This window comes from Annulohypoxylon truncatum (assembly GCF_022578515.1).
Source record: "Annulohypoxylon truncatum strain CBS 140777 unplaced genomic scaffold F4807scaffold_23, whole genome shotgun sequence".
In the NCBI taxonomy this organism is placed as follows: Eukaryota; Fungi; Ascomycota; class Sordariomycetes; order Xylariales; family Hypoxylaceae; genus Annulohypoxylon; species Annulohypoxylon truncatum.
In genome coordinates this window covers 555,230-578,967 of record NW_025953809.1, presented here as the reverse complement: position 1 = coordinate 578,967, position 23,738 = coordinate 555,230, and the positions used below count along the sequence as shown (strand labels likewise).

Below are 23,738 nucleotides of genomic sequence, written 5' to 3'. Positions count from 1 at the left end.
AAAAAAATAATAAATATAAAAATATAATAAATATAATATTATTTTATATTTTTTATTAATATATTTTAAAATTATAATTATTTTTATTTTATTTAATATATAATAAATATTTTTATAAATTAAAACATTATTATTTAAATCGTTTACCGGTTTTTTAATTTTATTCGTTATACCCGACGAATATTAAAACATTTTATTCGCGGAAAATTATTAATTAATAATAACGGGGATAATATACGTATATTCCGTCGCGGTAAATAATTATATAATTTAATAACATTTATTACGGAAAATAATAATGTTTTAAAAAATTTTCAACATTATTAATAATTTATATAATAAAATGTCGCGAATATTAAACTCGCGTTATATTAAAAATAAATTATTATAAAAAAAAATTTAATAATCGAAATTAAATATAATAAAGTATTTATTTATAATAAATATAATTAATAATAATAATTAATTATTATAATTAAATATAAACGGAATAACATTTATTTTTAAAAAATTTAAAAATAAATAAATAATATTCCTTTTTTCGTAAAACGTTATTAATAAAATAAATAATATATACCGCGGTTTTAAAAATAAACTCGGTTAAATAAAAATACCGGAAATTATTTTATTTATTATAAAGCCATGAATTATTAATTAAAATATAATAAATAAAATACGTTAAATTATATTTAATATTACCGTTATTTATTACCGGGAAAATTAATAATAAAAAAAAACTTTCGAAATAAATAAAATAATATATTTAAATTATTAAAACGGTAATTCGTACCGCATTATTAATATTTACGATATAAATCGGTATTAAAAACGGTATAAAAAAGTTTAAAAAATTTTTAAATTATATTACGAAAAAACTTAATAATATTTTTTATATTAATTATTTTAAATCGAAAAAATAATAAAGTTAAACGTAATATATCTTTTAATTAAATAAAGAATATTATTATTTAAGTTACTTTACGTAACTTAAAATTACTTAAATATTAAAAAAAAATTTATTATATAAAATTAAAGGAATATTTATATTTATATATAAATTTATATAGTAAAATATATATTAATTAAATTTACACGAAAAATGGCGAAAAAATAATATAATATATTATAATAATATTTATATTAATTACATATAATTTAATAGTAATAATTAATTATATAATATATTTATTTAATTTTATAAACTATTAAATTATTTAATTTTTATTATTAATTTTAATATTTATAATTTATTTAATTTATATATTTTTTTTTTATATTAATATTTAAACATGGTTTTTAAGTTTTATATTCCTTTAATAAATTTAAATTTATAAATTTAAAAATTTTTCCGTATTTTAAAGGAAAAATATTATTAATAAAAATAAAACGAAATGTTTTTTTATATTTTTAATAAAAATAATAAAGATATATTTTAAATAATAAAAAATTATATTTATATTATTTATAAACTTTTATTTATAAAGCGAATAATTTTTTAAGATTTAAATTTAAATTTATTTAACTTTTTTTATATATAAAAATATAATAATAAATTATATTATAATTTTTATATATGTGTTTACTATAATTCGTTATAAGTTATTTCGCTTAAATAATAATATTTTATTTTAAACGAAGATTTTTCCGAATAAATATAATTAAGTTTTTTTAATTAACCGTTTATTTCCGAATATTCCGAACTTTAATTACGTAAAAAAAAAAAAAATATTATATGGTTTTAATTTTTATTATTTTATTATTTTATTATTAATATTATTATTTAACATAAAATTATTTTTAATAATTAATCTTTTTTCGAAAAACCCGTTTTATAAAACGTTTAATTATAAAATAAAAATATTAAATAAAAAAATAAGAAAATTAAAAATTAAATTTTTAAATATTTAATAAAAATAATAAGTTTTATTACGTATAACCGATTTTTAATAATTAACTTATTAATAAACGGTATTTAAATTATTTTTATCGAGCGGTAAAATGAAAGTTAACGCGAAATAACGGTAAATTTTAAATTATAAAAAATGTTTTATTAAAATTAATATAAGTGGTAAAAATAATGAACTCCATAATTTTTTAATTAAACGTTTTTAAAATTAAAATTATTTAAATAATTTTAATAAAAGCCGGGTTAAAAATAAAAATATAATTTTACGAATTTAAACTTAAACCGGGAATTATTTATATTAAATTTATTTTTATCGTTTTTTAATAATTAAAATAAAAACGAATAATATTTATATTAATATTAAATTTAAATTTAATAATATATTTAAAGCTTTTTACGGTAAATTTAAATATTTTATTTTTTTAAGTTTATATCGCGTATTTAAAATAACTTAAATTTTTTTTATTTAATTATATTTTAAATAATAAATTTATTTATAAATATATTTAATAATTATTCGTTATTTATTTTTTTTTATTTATAATATTTTTTTTTATTTATTAAGGTTATTAATTTTATTATCGTACGGTTTAATAATTATAAATAATTTATTTAATTTAAATTTATAATTTATAACTTTTCTTATATTAATTACGGGTTAACTTTCGCGATTTTAATAATAAATAATAACGGTTAAAATTTTTTTAAATTTATAATTATAAAAAAAACTCACGTATAAATAACTTATAAATTTAATTTTAAATATTTATTTCGTTATAATATGCGGGAAAGCTTTTTAAATATTATAAGAAATATATCGAATTTTTTAATAATATATATATTTAAAAAAGTTTAAATGGGAATTTAAATTTACCGGACCGGGAAATTTTATTTTTTTTTTTTTTTTTTTTTTTAAAGTTTATTACTTATTTTATTAAATAAAAAATAACGGCGGTTATCCGTTTTATTTATTTAATTATATATTTTAATATTTATAAACGCGTTATTAAATTATAATTTCATTTAATATAATATTAAATTTAAGGATATAATTAATTTATTTCTTATTATTTAAAACGATAATTTTTAATTTATAATTATTAAATTAATATTATTATATTATAAATATTTTAAATATTATTTTTTATACGTTTAAATATAACGGCGAATTTATATTAAATTTTATTATTTATTTAATTAATATTATTATTATAAATTATTCTTTAATTTAATAACATGGGTTTTATTTATTAATTAATTTATTTTACGTGTTTTAATTTATGGTTTTTTTATATTATACCACGATAAATTAATCCTTAACGTAAATTAATAAAAATTATTACGAAAAATTAACGTTAATGTACCGTTAAATTTTTTATTAAAAGATTTATTAATATTAAAACTTTTTTAAACTTATATATTATATAAAAAAAAAAAACTGGCGGCATAAATTTAATAATATTTAAAATTATTTTATTTTTTTAAAAAATGTTTTTATTTTTAAAAAATATTTAAACATATTCGCGGGTTATTAAAAAAATAATAATTAATTTTATTTTTAAAATAAGCGCCGGTTAAATGGTTTTTTAATTCTTCGAATATTAAGTTTATTTATTTTTATAATATAAAAATCATGATTATTAATTACTTTTTTAAGTTTAACCGGATTACGGTTATTATTTATATCGATTTATTAATATTATTTTAAATTTTATTTTTAATATAAAATTTTCCCGGTTATTGGTTTTAAAATAAAAATTTTTTAATATATTTTTATTAAATGTTAATAAATATAAAAGCGGTTTCCATTTAAAAATATAAAATTAAATTAATAAATAAATTTTTATTTTATTTTAAAAATATAATTTATATTAAATAAAACTTAAAATAAAAAGATTTTATTTTTATTATTTTAAACTTTCCGAATATTATCGTTTAAAAAAAAACAAATAAATAATAGTTAATTTCTTTTTTATAATATTTAAATTATTTTTATTATATATTTATATTAAATTAAAAATAACGGTAATTTTTTATAAAACGATTTAATAAAATTATATTATAAAATATATTTTATTAAAAACATTAAAAAAAAGTTTAATTATAATATTAAAAACGCGTTTAAATAATAAAAACGTATTTTAAAAAAAACGTGGTTCCGTAATAATTAATAAATAAAACGAAAAAACGAGGTATAAAACATTTAAAAACTTTATTATTAAATAATATATAATAATTTACTTTAATATTAAAGTTTAAAAAAAATTAATTACGAATTTAAATATTATTTAATATTATTAAAAAAAGTAAATAAAAAAAATAACCGGAATGTTATTATTTTTATGCCGAGTTAAATGAAAAGGGTGTTATTTTTAATAAATTAAACAAGCGTTTCGAAAATAAAGTTTATAATATATATTAATATTATTAATAAAAAATTATCGCTTTTTATGTTTTTTCCATGTTTTATAATATATGGGTTATATATTTAAAATATTATAAATATTTAAGTTATTTAAAATAATAATGGTTTAATATTAAATCGTATTAAAAAAATTTATAAATAAAAAATCGAATTTTATAAAAATAATATATTATTTTATTTTAAAAGGTTTAAATTTCGAAAAGGTTTAATTATAAAAAAAATACGAAAGCCCGTAATAAAAGTTTTAAAAAAGTTAAAAAAATTAATATTAATATTATTTAAATAATAACGGATAATTATTAAAAAACTTATTTAATATTAAAACGAGGTATATGTTTTATTTTTTTTTATTTTTTTTTCTTAATTAAAGTTATTATTTTTTAATATAAATTTATATATATACTTAATTTATATATATATATTTTTATTTTTTTTAATAAGCGAATATTATTTTAATTAAATATATAATAAATAATTAAAATTTTAATAAAATTATAATAAGATTATTATATTAAATAATATTTATAATTATTTTTAAACTTTTAATTATTTAATTTATAAAATTAATTTCCTTAATTAAATTTCATATATAATAAATAAATAATATTTTTATTTTTAATTTTATATTAATATTTAAGTTTTAAATATAATTTAATTTAAAAATAACTTATATATAATTAATATTATTATAAAATATAATACGATTTAAAAATTTTATTAATTTTATTTTTACGTTATATAAATAAAACTTTTACGTATTATTAACGAATTTATTACGGGATTTATTATTACGTTTATTCGCTTATATTTATTTATGTTTATTATTAAATTAAATTAATTTTTTTTATAATATTATTTTTTTTAATAAATTTTTTAAATTATTTTATTTTAAAATTTAATTAAATTAAAAAAAAATTTTAAAATATATAAGTTATATACTTAAGTATATTTATAAATAAATATTTAAATAAATATAATTTATTTTTTTTTTTTATTTATTTATTAACGTTAAATGTTTTATCCCCGTTATTAAAAATATTTTAAATTCGTTATATTACGTATATTTTTTATATTTTTTTAATATAAATAATTAATAATATTTAAAATTTTTATTATATTTATTATTAAATTATATTTAAAAATAATAAATTAAAAGAAAATTAACTTAATATTAATTACTTATTTTTAAAAACGAAAAATTAATATTATTAAATAAAATAATAAATTTATTAATTTTTTAAAAAAAAAATTAAAAGTTTTTATTAATAATAAATTAAGCTTTAATTAACTTTAAATAAAAACTTTTAATTAAAATTTAATAAAATATAAATATTTTTTTATTTTATTTACGTTATTTATTTATAATACGTTTATTAATAATAATAATAATTAACCGAAAATAATAAATAATATTAATTTAACCGATTATATTATTTAAGTTTTTATAAAAATTAAAAAAATATTTATTAATAAAATTATTATATTAATAATTTAAAATTTAAATGTATATATTTATTTTATTAATTTTCGTTAATTTAACGAATTTAATTAATTATAAATATAATTTTAAATTAAATGGATTTTTTTATTTAATAATTAAATTTATAATTAAAAACGCCGTTATTAAAAATTAAAATTATTATAATATTAATCGTTAATTAATAATTATAAAAATAAATTTAAATTAATAAATATTTTTTAATTATATTTATATTTTTTAATAAATTTAATTATTTACGTTATTATAATTAATATTATTTTATTTTTAAATCACGTTTATATAAATTATAAAATTAATTAAAGTTTTTTTTAATATTATATTATTTTATTTAATTATTTTAATAATATTTATATTAAATATTATTATAATAATAATAAAAATAAATATTCGCATTAATTTAATATATATTAATTTATTTAACGATAAAATAATTATTTTAATAATAATAAATTTAAATAAATATATTTAAATAACCGGTATATTTAAAATTATTTTTATTTTATTTTTATTTTAATTAATATTTAAAAATAATATAAGGAATATTTAATAATAATAATATATTTTAAATATTATTTTTAAAATAATTATTAATTTAAAAATTTAATTATTTATTATAATAAATAAAATTAAAAATTTTAAACGTTAAAAATTAATTATAATTTTATAAATAATAATATTTAATATATATTAATATTTTTTTTACGGTTTTAATTTATAAAATATAAATAATTTATTAAATAAATAAAATAATTAATTTTCGTGTTTAAAATTTTTTATTAAAATAAAATTTTATAATAATAATATTAAAATAATTATTAATTAATTTTAAAAATTATTTTAAAATAATTTAAATATAAAACATTTAAATTTAAATAAAATAATTTTAAATTTAACGCGTTATAAATAATATAAATTAAAAAACGTTATAACTTTTTATAATTTATAACGCCCTTTAATGTAATAGCCCTTATAAATAACAAAATATAGTATTAATAATTAAAGCTTACTATGCATTTATACTGTATACATCGCAATATATAAAATGAATTGGCGGGTTGGCGGATTCGGTACTATCGTCCGCCGTCGCTGCTGTTGTGCCTTGATAACTGGGACGTATCCTTGGACATTCCAGAGACTAGGGCAAACGAGTCCACCAATTTACCCGTCCAGAATTGCTGAAACATGGCGCTGTAAAGTCTGCGACAGCAACCCAGTAGGGCTCGGGGACACACAAATAGGTACCTAAATGAGGTGTGAATATCGGGACAGGACTTATCCTATTCTCCGTACCTAACTTGTCGGAAAGAGACGAGCTATATCACATAGGGTCTTGCACAGAAGCACACTTCACGTACTTCTTCTACGTTGCAATTAATTAGCCAAACAGCTTCCATGATTGGGGGAACACCTTTCATATTCCGATAATATGCTATAACCAAACTATCTGGGTATTAAACTACCGTGGGGTTTCTCATGGAAACCACTTTTTACTCTTCGTCCTCGGCTTTCCAGTGGAGTGGGTAGCAGTAGTAGTAGTAGGATACGTGCATTGCAGTAGATGACACCAGATTCTTAAAAGAATCATTTTTTTAAAGTCCGGACCTCCCCAAACCCCTCCCTGGCTAATGCAGATATCTCCTAGACATCAACTACTCGGGTATCCGCACAACCAAACATGTTCTAAGAAAGAGTCGGCATTCAAATCTGAATGCTACAAACATGATCATGATGACCAACTTTGACATCAAAATGTAACGAGTTCCCATTGATAAATACCGACGACTCGCCGGTTCGTTTTTGATGCCTTCACAGCAAGCTCTCGTACTTATCTAATCCCGACCTTTGAGGCTGTTGCTGTTGCTGTTGTTGCTGCGGCGCCGGCGGTTGGGATACCGGTTGGCTCGGTGTCATCGTGTTCATGCTTCCCATCATACTGCCCATGCTGTTCATACTCCTATTCACACCTCCCACCCCCGAGTTCATCATGCTACCCATGCTCCCAGAGGGCTGATGAGACGTGGCACCAAAACTACTAGTAGGCTGGCCGAAGGACGATGTCGAATTTTGTCTCTGAGCGCCCCCGGGCGGCGGGGCCAAGCTGAAACTGGTCGGCGTAGCACTCGTTTTAGACGGCGGCGGGGGCAGAGAAAACGATGAAGACTGGTTCATAGAAGGTCTCGATTGACCGAGACTCAGGTTCGACATTCCTGTGCTTACATTGCTGAACGACGACATTGCCGGCGACACGGGAGTAGCCGAGCTCGAACCCCAAGCATTGGTTGGTGCGGCCGAAGTAGACCAATTGACTGCCGAAGAACTTTGCGGTGCCGTCGACACGGGCTTCGCCGCGGTGCCCATGGTAGGTTGTAGGGGTTGTGAAAACTGAGTAGATGAAGGGGCCAAAGTTCCAAACGAAGCCAGATCTGGTGTGACCGTCCGGAAGGGCGGTTGAGATTTGGGAGGGCCATAAGGTCCGTTGGAGCTTGGACTTGGCGTGGACCAAGAAAATTGAGGGGATTTAACTGGTGGTGTGCCTACTGATGCTGATGCTGCCGCTGGAGCAGCATTCCATCCTGAGTCCATTGGATCGCTAGAGGTTCCGACAGACTTCCCCTTGACTAGTCGCTCAAAATCATCTTCTGTGGCTCCGTTCGTTGCATCGAACGTTGTTCCAGAAACACCGCCGAATCCTAAGAAGTCATCATTAGGAGTTGGCGCCCTTCCCCCGTTCACGGTGGAGAGCTCTTGTAACTTCTTAATCTGCTCCTCCTCAACTCGCCTGGAAAGAGACTTGATCAATTCCATGAAAGATTGAAATTGCTTGAGGTCTAGCAAAGGCCCCAAACTCATATTCCATAAGATAGGTAGGATGTCCATGGCTACGAATTCTGCATCTGCGTTATCTCCGACTACTCGCAGTACATCTAGTGCCGCCATCATAACTGCAGGTTCTTTGGTTTTGATAGCTTTAATGAGTGGAATGATCTTCTCTTGCATCGTATACTTGTCTAGAGCACTTGACGACGACCTCTTTTTCTTATCGGGTCCAAGGCCGTCAAGTCCATCATCAGCTGATGAGGACTCATTCGAACCGCCGCAAAGAATGACGAAAGCTCTACAGCCGCGGACCTTGATAGCCAGACTGCTGGTCTTGCTGAAGACAGCAGCGATGATAGGGAACAGCTCATTCTTGATAGTACTGAAGTCTAGAACCGGCAAGATAACTGGTAAACTTCGCAGAGAAGCATCGATAAGTGAAGGTGCTGGCGACTCGATCGCCGCTAAAATAATTGGTAACACGTCTGGATAGCTTCATTAGTTTAAGGTCCAATACATGATTCAAGTCGTCATAGACCATATTACAAATCATTGTGAGGCAATTGGCCAGTATTTTAATAGACACGAGGCTATCGAAGGGTGGCTACCACAATAACCCGTAGCCCTGAGTGACTGAGTTGATATAACGGAAAGTTGAGCTTACCATCTTTAAATTCTTTACCAGAAGAGTTTTCGGCTATTAGGCGGGCGTTCTCTAAAACGACCATCAAACCAGCATCCCTAGGTGGATCCTTCTCTTGCGTTTGCTTGGCATTGACAACAAATATCTCCTTGAGTCTCGGCCGTATCTTCTCCGAAAACGCTCGCCTCGAGGATGGTAGCAGATCCATAATCTTGAAGACATTCTGGAGGATAAGAGACAGGAGATCTTTGTCTTTGAGCTCTTCAAGCAGCGCCGGGAGCACTTTCTTCTCCATGACCGACTTTGGGAAGGATGGTAGAACTTTGTTGAGGCCTCTCATGAATTGGGCCTTCTCATTTGGCGTTTTAGCCGGAAAAGCATCAAGGAATCGAATTGTCGATATCAAGATGTTATCGAAATACTCGCTTTCCTGAAACTCACGCGCCGTCATACGCTGAGCTGGGCGCCTCGTAATTAACCGGGGTAAGACATGCGCTGAAAGGTCCCTCGGCAGCGGTCTCTTAGATAAGAATCCATTTCCGGAGTTTGGTACAGTTGAGGATGAGGTGAATATTCTCTTGTAAGCAGAGATGCTCCCACTACTTTCTACGGGAGATCGATGAGGCGAATTGTATAGCGCGACACATAGAAGGCCCAATGAAAACATATCGGCGGAGCTGGTGAGGTTATTGTCAAGGATGAAGTCAGGTGAAGTATAGTCAAGATTGATCTGAACATATCGAGGTAGTCGAGGATCTAAGTTAAGAACTTCCGAGAGGCTGATGGGCTGAACCGAAGTAGGTTTTGTTGAGCCCTCTGGCGGGCTACAAAATGCAAGCCCACTAACTTTCCAGTCAGACTATTCACATGTTAGCTAAGGGTGTCTCAGTGTTTCCCGCGAGCGGGACACCGTCTCATGTCATCTTGTAAAATCGAGAAAGCTCTCTAAAGAAATTGTTGAAAAGTATCGAGACTCACTTTTGAGTTGATTAATATGGCATCAGGGGTGAGATTTGCGTGGACGAGGCCGGCATTTTCATGCAGGAACTCCAGGGCCTTACTGATTTGAAGTAAACCCTTTTGTATCTCTAGTTCGTCGATCTCTATCTCCCGCCTACGTCTCGTACCATCCGGACTCTCGGTAACATATCGACTAGACCGACCCCCAACTCCGCCAGATCTCTCCTGATCATCTTTCTCTTGTAACAGGCTTGCTAGTGACGTAGTCACTGATTCGGTAACGAATTGAAGTCCTCCTCTAGTGTCTTCAACGGGCTCAACAAGTTCTAGGACGTTCGGATGTCGTAGTTTAGCGAGAGACGATGCTTCCTTTTTCAAGCGCTCCGTCACTTCCTCTATGGAGCGCTTAAAGGCAGCTGCGCCGGATCGACCGAGAGAGCCCCCTAGAATCACATTAGCGCCTTACGATGTTGCTCAATATTCCGAGTGCTCCTTACCATGCGACTCTATCGACTTCCTGTCGAAAACGAAGACGGAGTACGTCTTCCCTGTTGATTTCTTCTTGGCATCGTATATCTTCCACGGACCGGCTGTGGAGGCTACGGTTTGCGATACGGAATAGTTGGAGTTGATGTTGGAGGAGAAACCCTTCAGCGAGGAGAACATGATCGGCGACGGTGTATTAGAGGGTGACTAGCGACCCTCATATCGCAGTGTAGTATGTAGGAAGAAGCATGTGTCTGCAATTCCGTCCTCCTTATTATCCAATCCTCCTAGATGATGGCGCAGTCAGGCAATTGGGTTATGATCGGGCTGGTCGGTATTGGACTCGACGGGAACCTAAGACACGCGATTGGATTGGTCCTGTTGCCGGAGTCGCAAGTGATGCGCTTCGTAAATGGCGTACAAAGTGTTATGACTTATGAGGACAAGTTAACTTTTCGAAGTCGATTTTATCTTGTATCAGCGCGTCGGAAATCAACGCCAAGCTTAAGCTCTTGTCTAACAATCAGGGGTCCCCTGTAATTTCATGACCTGAACGGCGGTGCAAATGTTTGAAGCCACAGTCGTTCATCATTAATCCCACCTGTCCCGCTAAATGTGGCACAGGAGAATTTAAGTACCTGTGTACCTGAATTGGTGTGATTGGATGACACCTACCACGATATTCGAGATACCTACCCCTCATACAGATTTAGCTGCAAAGGCGTGTAACTTACCAACAACTGTAAAAGCTTGCATATGATTGGTCCCGACGCATCCCTTCGCATCCCTTTCCATGGGTACAATGGACATGTACCTACATATGCGCATTAGCGCCCTCCGAGATCGCTTGCGACTCCAATAGAATGCATGATTCCGCACTTTTTTTTCTTCAATTCGAGTCAAGTAGGTCAAGTAAGGGTCCTGATTAGGCGATCGCCTTAGCTGCTATCAGCGATACAAAGGCAAATTGGGGCCGTTTATTAACCCTTGTCCGGCCCCGTCCCTTCACTTTGCGAGGATCATTGAGTCAAAGGGCGTTTTGTTCGGTTCAATTGGCGGCGAAGACATTTCAAGACATTTCCCTATTTAGTTCCTGTTTCTACTGCTCCGTACGCTCTTGTACTACGCCAACATACTTAGCTGGACTCAATAAGCCTACATACTAGGATACACCATGCTTCGCCAGCTCCTACCGCGATGCGGTAGAGCTCTCCGAGCACCCGCCGCGCGCTCTTCTTCCTCCCATGCGCTGCCAGCCCTCCAACAGACGGCAAGCCGATGGTACAGCATCAAGCCAGAGGCAGCCTCGACCTCGAAACCCTTAGACATCGACCCCGCGAAGCTCACCATCACCAAGACAAAGTCTCCCAAGACGCCCAAGGACCCGGCACAGCTCGTCTTCGGGCGGGAGTTCACAGGTCCTTCCACCCAAAGCCTATACCTACTTAGTCCAGTCAAAGGCGTGGCCCCAAATGGGCACACGAAACTAACCGGGTGAAATTTTCCGCAGATCACATGCTCACGATCGAGTGGACCAAGACGGACGGCTGGCTCGCGCCCGCCATCCAGCCGTACCAGAACCTGTCGCTCGACCCGGCGACCTGCGTCTTCCACTACGCCTTCGAGTGCTTCGAGGGCATGAAGGCGTACCGCGACGCGCGCGGCGCCATCCGCCTCTTCCGGCCCGATAAGAACATGGAGCGCTTCAACAGGTCCGCCGCGCGGATCGCGCTGCCCACCTTCGAGCCGACCGCCCTCATCGACCTGATCGCCCGCTTCGCCAAGCTCGAGGAGCGCTTCATCCCCAACGAGCGCGGCTACTCGCTGTACCTGCGGCCGACGCTGATCGGCACGCAGAAGACGCTCGGCATCAGCGCTCCCGGGTCCGCGCTGCTCTTCGTCATCGCCTCGCCCGTGGGGCCCTACTACCCGACCGGCTTTAAGGCCGTGTCGCTCGAGGCGACGGACTACGCCGTGCGGGCCTGGCCCGGCGGCGTCGGCGACAAGAAGCTGGGCGCCAACTACGCGCCGTGCATCGTGCCGCAGATGGAGGCCGCGGGCCGCGGCTACCAGCAGAACCTGTGGCTGTTCGGGCCCGAGGAGTACGTGACCGAGGTCGGGACCATGAACCTGTTCGTGGCCATCCGGAACGCCGAGACGGGGCAGAAGGAGCTCATCACGGCCCCGCTCGACGGCACCATCCTCGAGGGCGTCACCCGCGACTCGATCCTGAGTCTGGCCCGCGAGAAGCTGGCCCCCGAGGGCTGGCTCATCTCCGAGCGCAAGATCACCATGAAGCAGCTGCACGAGGCCTCGCTCGACGGCCGGCTGATGGAGGTCTTCGGCGCCGGCACCGCCGCCATCGTGAGCCCCGTCCGCAAGATCAGCTGGCGGGGCAACCTGGTCGACTGCGGCCTGAGCGAGACGGAAGAGTCCGGCGAGGTCGCGCTGAAGATGAAGAATTGGATGGAGGCGAGGCAGTACGGAGATGAGGAACACGAATGGAGTCATGTGTGCTAGAGCAAAGAAAAGGGGAAATAAAAAAGAGATATGTAGAGGAGCATTATTGGCAATTTGGGGACTGTCTTCATGCATGCATATAGACGGTGTCGATCCGGCGCGATGGCGTACTTACCTGGCCTATGAAAATATCCAATTAAATAAAGACTTAATTCGAGCACGATGACATGACATAGTTCTTTGAAGGGGTTCCGAGTCAATAAGTGCCTAACGCCTAAGCAGGCGAGGAGTGAATCATGTCGTGTAGTAAAAGATCAATTGCAGTTTGTTGCATGTACTATGCCGCCTCGTTAACTTAGAGGCGACCCGTCTATGATGGCTTCTCTAATCGAAGGCGATCCTCCGTCAGAAGAACGGAGACGCGGAGAGTCAAAAGGAAAACCGGGATTTCATGTACAAGTCGAATCTCGATTCCGCGTTGTTGTGCCAACTTTAACCCCCGTTTATAACATCCATAACCCAGCGAAAATCTATCATTTCTTCTTGTCCGGGTCCTCGAGAATACCCTCAGCTTCTAACCGTCGTCGCGCCTCTTCCAAGGCCCATGTTTGTATCCTATAGGGACAATGCGTTAGCTGATGCAATTTACAAAGAGTATAGTACTATTAGAAGAATGTGACTGTGACCCATTTGCCACTCTAGAGCGCATATCCTAATAATAACGGAATGGTATCGCTGGTCCGCTCGACATCCCATGACGACGGAAGCTCGAAATAAAGACTTACGAGGTATCGGGCTTGAAGCCGTAGGCGATAGCAGCAACAGCGATGCTTCCGCAGAAGCCGTAGAAGAAAGAGTTCTCCCAGCCCTCCTTCTGGTACTTCTCGCCGGGCTTTACCCCGAATAGCCAGCCGGTCGGGGGGTCGTACTGCGGGCCGTGGGAGGAGGGCGCTCGCGCCGTGGCCGAGAAAGGTCTGACTGATGTGGTGGAAGATTGCTTGGACTGCTGCTGCAGGGCACGGGAGGCCCGCACGGCGGTGTTGGGTCGGATGGCGGGCATGACTATGCTTCCTCGATTGGCGCTTTGCTTTTTCCAAGGTTCCCTTTTGTCCGATTCTTTCTCTTTTTTCCTATCCTTCTCGAAATATTTTCCTCAAAATGCCTCCTCGGATCAATAGCGGAATGGTCGTAGGTTCCTTAGGAGAGGCGATGTAGAGAGATGGATTAGTTAGGTTATAGGTTGTCGGAGGTAGAGTGGAGTTTGGGTCGTCTCTTGCGGTTCAAACGGTTCGAGACTGGAGTTGTTGGTTAGTGAAGTCAGTTGAGCGACTTAGCGGCATTGACCAAGGTAAAGCGGGTATTTGAATACCACGTGACTGCTATCGGGAAAAACCTCGGCCTTGGCTTTCTATTCCTACCAATATTTATTCTCACTCGCAAACATTTTTATTTCAACGTTCATCCAAACTATTGCGCATGCTCTTTCCCGAGGCCATCATGCGTATTGCCGCCCGTCTATTAGAACGTGCTTAGGAAGTACCCATCTGGGTACCTATGTGAAGCTATAGCTACCTAGCAATCAGTGTAAGTAACATTTCTTTTCTATTTCTCATTTCTTCGATGAGAAAACTCCGTGTTAAATGATGATCAAACACTTCTAAGAACAGCCAACTGAACACCCATGTGGATTCAATAACCATCAAGCTCAACAGTCTGATTTAAACACATTCGAAATGTTTTCTTCTCGCCATGTCTAGTTTGGTTCCACATCGCTGACTTGCATAGGTTGCTTGCGTGGGTCTTTGGGATAAGTTCGAGTATGTGTTTTTCGATGAGAGCCGTTGGAACTATCCACACACATTGCTCCATGTATGGAAGAGGATAGTTCTTGTCTCTCTCCTGCCTTGGACCTGATAGTTTCGAGTCTTGCAGTAAGTCGAGTTGTCTGGGGAACCATTGCTGTAAATAGGTCAACATTGAAATAATGGGTTTCGTTGCGGTCGTGTTCATCGATGGAGATATCATAATTCGATTTAAATATATATTTAGTACTATGGACCAGAGCGGTGTTAGGTGCAAGGTGAACCTGTCTTTGGTCGAACGTGATAAACCCTGGGACATTTATATGGCTCAATCATCTGATTGTCGTGTTGAAATGACATCACCCCGGTAGGACAGACACCTATTGAAAAGCGATGATAGTGCCTATCAATGAAAACTAAAACTCCGAGAAAATCTTGCTTGTTGGTCGGGTTAGTTTCAGTGAAGAAGGCTCACATTTCAGTTGACTGCTTTGATCATTTGGAGGTTCAATTGTCCAAGCGATTAATATTCTCCCTCCCCCCCCAAAATATCCAGAAATATCTACTACTTAACGTGACACCAATGAACCGACCCTGCCATGTAAGGAGCATGAATAATAGTTTCTAAGGAATGAAAGAAGGATATAAGACTAAGTGTCTTAGCTTATGAAATCATTCACACGTGAATGACTATGCCCTAATATGTCGAGGTCCATTTCATAAGCCTCATAAGCACTAGTTGACGATACAATATCAGACATTGTTTTTGAAGTTCACTCTTGAAAGAGGTAGCTCCATTTTGCTGTAAAGCATTCGTTTATATAACGCTACCAACTCCTACAATATAGATCTGTCACCAGCAGTATTTCAAGCAACCCTGTCAAACACAACAATGCCCTCACTCCCGTCTTCCAAGAATTCCATCTCCAGCTTATCTACTTTTCCCTTAACGCCAACCACGAACTCGGCGCGGGCCAGCTGTCCGTTGAGAGAGTTGGGCGTGTTCAGCATATCGATGACCACGGCCCAGAACTCGCCCGAGACGTGGATGAACTCGAACATCATCTGCCACTCCATGTTTCCACGATTAGCCTTCAATTCGGCTCCCTTCCTTTCCGTTTTTGCTGAGCCTTTGGCAGCTGGAGTATCAGTTCCATCGACTAACTCGATAGTGATGTTCTGATACGCCGGATGGGAGTAAACCCCGACATACTCTTGGAGCGGAAGCGTGCGAGGTAGCGGCGGGTTCGCACGTTCTGGATATAGCTCTTCAACCGCGGTTTCGGGTTGCTTGAGTGCTTTTTGTATCGTTTTATCTCCCCTGTGATGAATAGTCAACCTCTTATACTCCTATATGCACCAACAGACAGACTGACAGAACGAGAAATAGGAACAACTCACAAGCCAGCCCAGTCGTACCGATCCTCCTTTGGAATTCCCAATTTATCATCGACCAATTTCCAAATGAGCTCCTGTCCCACAATATTGCTCGTCACAGCGGTGTTGGCAAGCGTCACGACACCGTACTCCAAGTCCGGGAAGAAATATACCAAAGCGCCGTATGCCTCCATACCCCCGCTATGCTTGAACAACCTATGCCCCTTATACGTCCCGACCTCCCAACCAAGCCCATACGCCAGCGGAGCATCATACCCCTTCTTACTCTCCGGCCCCTGCACAATCCTCACCTTTTTCAACTCGCGATGTGCCTCCTTGGGCAAGACCGTACACCCATCCCCATCTCCCTCCCTATCACCCCTAATCAAACACCGAACCCACCTAGCATAATCCCCAACATTACTCACCACACCCCCAGCCCCACTCGCCAACCCCAACCCCAACTTCGGAACCTCCACAAACCCCCCCTTTCCCTTCCCCTCCCTCTCCCCCTTATAATCCCAATAATACCCATCCGCCACCACCCTCCCCTCCCTTATCGCCTCCTCCACGCTCAAAAACGTATCATTCATACCCAAGGGCGCCCATATCCGATCCCTCATCACGTCGCCCAACCACTCGTTCGTCAGGACCTGCACGGCGTGCGATACCACCATGTACATGACGTTGCAGTACCGCCACTCGACGCGCGGCTCGCTCACCATGGGCAGGTACCGCAAGCTGCGCGCGACGTCGCGCACGGTAGCCGCATGCGCGTCGGCGCCGTACTGGCGCCCGAGCGCCTTGTCGTGGCGTGGGAACCCCGTGCGGTGCGACAGCGCGTCCTCGAGCGTCAGGTGTGCCGCGGCCCAGTCGTATTCCGGGGCTAGGACGAAGTCGTCGCCGAGGAGCTGCGCGAGCGGCGTTCGCCAGCTAAGCGGGCCGGAGGGGGAGACCGAGTGCTCGCCCGAGGCGATGAGTAATGACACTATGGCCGCCGTGAACGCCTTCGTCGTGCTGCCGCCGTAGAACAGCGTTGAGGGCGTTACAGGGGTTGAGGGGAAGCTGGAGATGCCGTAGCCCTGTGTGGTAGTAGGTACGTTAATGTGAGCTTGGGGATGTAGGTATCGTCTCGATACGATGACGTATATTGTGAGAGAGGTACTAGGATGGAGAAGCTCTTAGAGAGTAGCAGGAAGATCGTAGCCTAACGAGGGCTAACCATAACCATCATGCTGTCTTTTTGCGGACGAGAACGTAGATCCAGGTCCTCCCCCTTTTGTCATAATCACACATGCAAGGTAATTAACTAGATCCACCAAATGTACCTTGGTCTCTAGATCGAAGTAAAAGAGCCAAAATCGTAGGGAAAATTAAAACCAACCTCAGTCCAAGTCTCCTCCCTGTCAACCACCGCAACCGCTATACCGGGGACATGCCAGCGGTCGAGCGCCGCCCGCGCAAAAGCGGCGAAGTCGTCATCTAGCGGGTTACTTCCCGCATCCCCTCTCCCGCTACCGGACATGACCTTCTGCTTCTGGCCCGAGCCCGCGTCCGAGTCCGGGTAACGCCGTGCGGAAACCGCCGCCGATAACGCGAGCGCGGTCGTCAGTGCCGCCGAATAGTGGCGGGTCGCAAATCGCATTTCCTAGGCCGTTGCTCCTGTTGCGTTGAATACCTAGGATAGGGGTGAATGGAAAGGCGCTTCCGGATGGATGCCAAGTTCTAGGGGCGTGTACGAATCGGGGGAAGCCGTATCAATCTAGATGCGTAAGAGAGCCATGAAGATAAGTGGCTAAAGTTGAGCCAGCGTACGGGAGCTATCTAGATAAAGCGTGTGGAACCCCCGCCTTGCCATTTTGAAATACTACTGAGCTAGTTGGAATGTAGATCTAGTCCCCTTGAAATTGATAGGAAAAAAAGAGAAAACAGTATCTGAGTAGTCCGTCATGTGTAAAAATACGGGGACCTTCACTTAAATGTCCGCTTGTGAATATCCAGTAAGCAATCCGCTATTATATCTAGGACACATCTCTACGGCATTGCAATTGAATAGGCCTACGGAACATTCACGTGGCAATAGTAACTCTCGTTGATTATGAGCCTTGAGACCTCGCGGTCTGTGGGCTGATCTCATTAGTTGTCTGGGTATTCTCTCTATGGAAAAAACCTCCGAGAAGAGAAGTCTGTCTGCAAGTCAAACATGACTACCTACCCGAGGCAAATAGGAGGTAGTCGTTTCGCTTAACGCAATGCTCCTCATGTACCCAGATCAACAATCCGAACTGCTTTCTGTCCAAGCTGGCAACTCCAGAAAGGGTCGGTCATCTGCAAATGTAATCTCCTGCCTCCCTTCACAATGTACTTCCTAGTCGTATGATGCTGAGGGTTTTCTTGTTATGGTGTAAGATATCGGCATGTCCGCCGAAAAAAATACCTCGCAGTGTGACATGGCTACCTTAGATCCGATATAGCCATGGCTGCTTGTGACTTCCATCACTTCACTGAGCCCGGGTGTCCCGCTCAGTCCAGATCCGTAGACGCACGCGTAGACGATCGGGTCTCGTAATGTCTTAGATTGGAGGGGCCGTGAGGAGCTGTCTTGCGAGTGCTGCGAATTCTGCCCTTAGCTGACGAGACCGAATGAGTGGTTTTAGTCTTCTTGGGGTTTGAAGCGTGATAGGGTGAAGAGCTATCCTAAAGCTCTTCGTCTTCGTCAACCTCAACTTTGACTTTCTCTCCTTCCTTCTGCTGATCCGCCATCGCTCTGCCTAAGACATCGCCCAAGGCCGACGGGAAGTTGGCAGAACGATCCGGTGTCTCATCGTCTGCACGTTGCTTCTTCAGTGGGCTCCCAACCGTCGAATCTCCGTCAAAAGCCTGAGAAAGAAGGTTCGCTACAGAGTTAGGAACTGCTTGGTTGCTAGCTGAAGCATCTACGGATGTGGCTTCTTCGGCGCTAGGACCGGCGCTGGGAGACTTGCGAGTACTTGATGCTCCCGAGGCTTCAGGCTCCATAGAGTGCTGGCGTTTTAGCTATAGAATTGTTAGCCGTCAGAAAATACATGGTCAGAAATAAATATAACTTACGCGAATTCGATCAATACCTGCTTGCAACTCTCCGGCCACTTTGGCATCCTCTGGTGCCAGATGAGTCTTGACGGGCTTATCGTCATTGTCTTCCATCTTGGTAAGAGGATTGACGTCATTATCGTCGTCATCGCTATCTTCGTCCATCATGAGACCATTGGTGCCATTGCTCTTCTTGCGAGCTTTGCGTCTCTTAGCCGCCTCGGCTTCCTGATCTCTGAAAGCAGAGAATCCCACGGTGCCAGTAGATTTGAGCGGGCCAAGACCTGAGAAGTCGAGTTGAGTCGATCGTCGCTTGGCGCCAGATGCCTTCTGGTCAGCCTTCGCATTAGACAATAGCCCCATCTTAGCAAGTTGACCTAGAGATATGTTAGTGTCTAAATATTAAACGTGATGGCCGAGTACTTACGTGTGCCACGGTAGAAGAATGTGAAGACTGCGTAAGGCTTTTCCGGTGCATCGATGCCGGTGACAGTTTGAGTGCTGATTGATTTCGGATCAAGACTCTTGGGCTTCGCAAAACTAGTGGTATGCTCCACATCGGCATCGATAGATCCATTGCTGCCTCCCTTAGTCCCATTTTCGCTCTCATCATCGTCGTCATGAGCATCGAACTGAGGCGAGTACTCCCCCTTCTTGATCTCACCAGAGGCAAGCACGCGGAACATAGCCACCTTGATTTGGCCTGTGGCCTCGGGAGGTTCATCGTCATCGGACATAGAATCATCGTCCGAGTCAGAGGGGCTGGCCAGCGGTGATTGGTCTTCGGATCCGTAGGCCAAAGTATCCCGAATGCGAATGGGCTTCTCCGCATCCATGTCGCCGGTGTTCGGGGTAGACCTGTGGCGGCGATGACGTCTCTCGAACTTCTGTCTTCGACGCTCCACCTTCTCCGCGGCGTCATGACCCTTAAGATCTAGACCATTAAGCCATCTCTCTAGGCCAACCTCGCGGAAAAGGAATTCTCGCTCGGCAAGGCCTCCGCCTTCAAGCTCGGGAACTTGGACCCAACGACTGTTAACCCACGTCTCTTCACCTGGGCGTAGCAGAGTAGCAACCTCCTCCTTGGCCCGTCCGTCGAAGTAGATGTACGCCGCAATGGTCTCATTCTCGGAGCCCGTCAGAGGAATGTACGGTGCGACAGTATTAGCGTGCTTCGAGGGGTCGGATGCTGAGATGGGACCCGCGTAAAGAGGTCGTGGGTGGGGATTGGCGGCGGTGGCTTTCGGAGTCGTGTAGGGAATTTCATGGCCGGGTGTCAATAGCGTGATGGAGATGGCAAACTTGGCCGCCTCATGCTTGGAAGTCTCCGGGTTCAACTGAGGTTGTGGAACGGGTATATAAGCGCTGATGCGAGACATACGAGACTGCTTCTGCAGGCCATATTCGGGTAGCGGGGCAGAATTTGCGTGAATGCTCACAGCGATGCCCTTGAAGCAGGGCATCGTGACGGAATATTGGATACGATATTGGGCGGTGTAGAGAAGACGAAATTAGCCAGGCGATAGTGAAGGTAATTCTATCGTGTCTGGGTCGGTGACTGAAGAAATCTCCGGAGTCGGTGAACAATGCGTACGAGCGGCTTCGGTTCGATCAAAAGTCTTGGAGTTGGTTTATTTTTTATTTTTGTGCAGGCAAGACAATTCGATTAAGGACCGGCGAACTTTGGTTCGATCGATCTTTTAGAAGGTTGGTAATTGTCGGTCTGACGGTCTGAGCTTGGGGCAGGACCGCAGGTGGAGGTTTGTAGGGTTAAGAAATTTGAGTGGTGGGGGACAAGGTAGGAACTCTGGCTGATGGAGAGGAAAGTATTTTGCACCCTTCAGCGGTGTTCAGCGGTGTGCTAGAGTATGTATGTATATGTAGGTATAAAGAGTAGAAGTGAAGTGGAAGTAAAAGTAGAAGTAGAAGTAGAACAAAAACCTTTGCATTAACTAGAATTTACTCTCTCAATTTGGGCATCTGGAGGGGTTTGATGGCACGAATTGCACGTTTCTAGTTCAAGCCCGATTCAAATACAGTTCGAAGAAGGCGGGCGAGTGAGATGACTAGACGTTGCAAACCAGGTGCAAGGAAGGTACTGAAGGTACTGGAGGTACTGGAGTTACTGTACCCGGTCGTGCACAAGGTGTCGGTTGAAAATCGACAAATCGAGTGAGAGAAAGTGCAGTGCCTGTTGTGTCCTGTAAATTATTGTACTCGTGAAAATATGTCTTGTCGACGAATAAAATAGGTCAGGCGTAAGTGTGCAAATGATTTGATTAGTGAAGGAGTGAAGGCAATGTTAGCAGCCTATCGTCGGTTGCTAGTACATGTGCATTCGGCGCACCTGGTGGTAAAGAGGCAAAAGGTTCAACGTTGAGAGAGTTGCAATAAGAAAGGTTCAAGGTCCAAGGTCCAAGGTCCAAAGTCGAGTCGGTGGTTGACCATGGCGGGGGAGATGTGAAAGCAGCTGATTGGCCGACCGCGCTTCTGGGAACCACCCTCGTCACCTGAACACGTCAAAGCTGCTGTGATGTGCTGTCTGAATGTCCTAAGGAAGGTACGAAGTTCGATAGTAGGGTATTTAGTACTATTGATTATGTAACACACCCCCACATATATGTACATCCAGGGAGGTACTTCTATGTAGGAATCGAATATCTCTGGATATATGGATATGGAACCTGCAATTATATGAAGATTTGGATTATGAATAGAAAATAAAAAAGTAAGTGGTATCTGGTATTATGTAGAGCAAGGAAGGAATGCTAGCAGGTAGGTAATTCACGCTTGAATATCACCCACTACCTGATCAAGACCTGCCTCGTGACGACCGCCTGCGTAGACTGCCACTCTTCCCATGACTAAAGCTTGTTCCAGCGCCTGACTCCCTCCGAGCATCATCAGCGTCTCCTTCGTCATCCGCAGGTTGTTCCATCAATGTCTCTTGTTCCGGACTCTCTTCTTTTACCTTAGCATCATAATCCTCGTCGTCGCTCTCTTCTTTCTTCACTCGCGGGTTTCTTTCGTCCTCAGACTCCTCAAGTTCGTCACGAAAGGAAGCTTTAGGTAGAGGTCGCCGGCCCATCCAAGGATCGCCTTCCAATCCACCATCATCGTTATTGTCCGGTGCTTCAGGATCCCGGCCGGAAATGAAAAGGCTCAGAAGTAACCATGCTAATCCTGCTGACAGCATCTCGGCAATCCAGAAAACAGCTGTGCATACCGCAAACGAGATAAAACGGTGATTATACATGGCCCATCGGATTCCTGTCAGTCGAGCTACAAGGGTGATAGTAGCTGAATACACCTGAAGCGTCTGGCCGGCTTGCACATCAAGCAAGAAACTCAACGGCAACACATCCTTGAACTCGACGAGCTCTCCCATCGGAACTGTAAGTGTTGTCGTCTCCCCTTGGTCGGGATATAATATATGATAGAACAGAAATAAGAAGCGTGACGCCATGCTCACGAATGGGTCCGTGTATGGTATCAGCGTAGGCCGGCGGCTCATGAAGACGACGTTGTCCTCTCTCACATGGCTGTACAGGTTTTCCATTGCCTTAGAGAAGGAGAATGTGAAAGCCGGATTATCTGGCACCGATTTCATCGCGAACAGAGCTACCATGAAGTTTCCCCTCTGTAGGTTAGTAGGCGACCGCGGTACCGTCAGCTCCACGGATACGTCGTAGGCCTGCTCGAGCATAAGATTCGAGGAGAGTGAGGTGACGCCATAGGGGTTGACACCAGAGCTAAACCATACCATGCATTAATTCGTAAAACCATAAGAAGAACAGGGGAGAAATAGAAGGTGCCCTTACTCGTACTGCAGATGCACCGGAATAGTGATGAGCTTTTTAGGCACATAATTGTAGTAGAAGACGGGATAAGCTAGAGCAGCGACACACAACAGCGCCAAGGACGCAGCGAAGAACAGAGCGGCGCTAAGGTATGTTCTCTGCGCTGCCGGAGACGTCGCGGCTCTGTAAGAGCCTTTTACGTATTGCTGCGGATATCACATTATCAGCCAAAGAATACCCAAAACAAAGATGAGAATATGAGTTGGAATAAGACTTACCATATTTGCGGGTGAGGCAGAAGCGCCATTCGGCGCAGAAACTATTGATTCTCCAGAACCTGCGTGTCTAGACGGAGAAGCAGTTAAAATACTGTAAGCCGGGAACACAGCAGAGCGAGAGCTGGCCGTGTCGAACCAGCGTGGCTTGTGGCATGTGAAGATGTTTTGGTTTCTGTTATTGGTGGCTTCAGCAGCTACGTCAAAGCTACCG

At 38.9% G+C, this 23,738-nt stretch overlaps 6 protein-coding genes across 6 annotated transcripts; 1 reads left to right on the top strand and 5 right to left on the bottom strand.

The window, feature by feature from the left end:
• Positions 1-7,135: 7,135 nt before the first annotated feature.
• Positions 7,136-11,267, bottom strand: F4807DRAFT_432374 (ARM repeat-containing protein). Its single transcript, XM_047998601.1, has 4 exons — positions 10,750-11,267; positions 10,271-10,695; positions 9,314-10,151; positions 7,136-9,134 (listed from the first exon to the last, which is right to left on the bottom strand). Exons 1-4 carry the CDS (start codon positions 10,916-10,918, stop codon positions 7,639-7,641), a joined length of 2,928 nt encoding a protein of 975 aa, XP_047852823.1. The 5' UTR covers positions 10,919-11,267; the 3' UTR covers positions 7,136-7,638.
• A 349-nt stretch (positions 11,268-11,616) lies between these two features.
• Positions 11,617-13,560, top strand: F4807DRAFT_432373 (branched-chain-amino-acid aminotransferase). Its single transcript, XM_047998600.1, has 2 exons — positions 11,617-12,156; positions 12,249-13,560. Exons 1-2 carry the CDS (start codon positions 11,913-11,915, stop codon positions 13,256-13,258), a joined length of 1,254 nt encoding a protein of 417 aa, XP_047852822.1. The 5' UTR covers positions 11,617-11,912; the 3' UTR covers positions 13,259-13,560.
• On the bottom strand, positions 13,498-14,504 carry F4807DRAFT_432370 (ESSS subunit of NADH:ubiquinone oxidoreductase-domain-containing protein). Its single transcript, XM_047998599.1, has 2 exons — positions 13,984-14,504; positions 13,498-13,813 (listed from the first exon to the last, which is right to left on the bottom strand). Exons 1-2 carry the CDS (start codon positions 14,256-14,258, stop codon positions 13,732-13,734), a joined length of 357 nt encoding a protein of 118 aa, XP_047852821.1. The 5' UTR covers positions 14,259-14,504; the 3' UTR covers positions 13,498-13,731.
• A 1,198-nt stretch (positions 14,505-15,702) lies between these two features.
• F4807DRAFT_468846 (beta-lactamase/transpeptidase-like protein) lies at positions 15,703-18,187 on the bottom strand. Its single transcript, XM_048002647.1, has 3 exons — positions 17,762-18,187; positions 16,402-17,459; positions 15,703-16,321 (listed from the first exon to the last, which is right to left on the bottom strand). Exons 1-3 carry the CDS (start codon positions 18,020-18,022, stop codon positions 15,868-15,870), a joined length of 1,773 nt encoding a protein of 590 aa, XP_047852820.1. The 5' UTR covers positions 18,023-18,187; the 3' UTR covers positions 15,703-15,867.
• A 607-nt stretch (positions 18,188-18,794) lies between these two features.
• Positions 18,795-21,320, bottom strand: F4807DRAFT_158969 (uncharacterized protein). Its single transcript, XM_047993313.1, has 3 exons — positions 19,877-21,320; positions 19,468-19,826; positions 18,795-19,413 (listed from the first exon to the last, which is right to left on the bottom strand). Exons 1-3 carry the CDS (start codon positions 20,910-20,912, stop codon positions 19,075-19,077), a joined length of 1,734 nt encoding a protein of 577 aa, XP_047852819.1. The 5' UTR covers positions 20,913-21,320; the 3' UTR covers positions 18,795-19,074.
• A 704-nt stretch (positions 21,321-22,024) lies between these two features.
• F4807DRAFT_432360 (putative adipose-regulatory protein-domain-containing protein) lies at positions 22,025-23,693 on the bottom strand. The gene is made up of 3 exons (XM_047998598.1): positions 23,528-23,693; positions 23,271-23,455; positions 22,025-23,201 (listed from the first exon to the last, which is right to left on the bottom strand). Exons 1-3 carry the CDS (start codon positions 23,528-23,530, stop codon positions 22,262-22,264), a joined length of 1,128 nt encoding a protein of 375 aa, XP_047852818.1. The 5' UTR covers positions 23,531-23,693; the 3' UTR covers positions 22,025-22,261.
• Between the last annotated feature and the right edge of the window lie 45 nt (positions 23,694-23,738).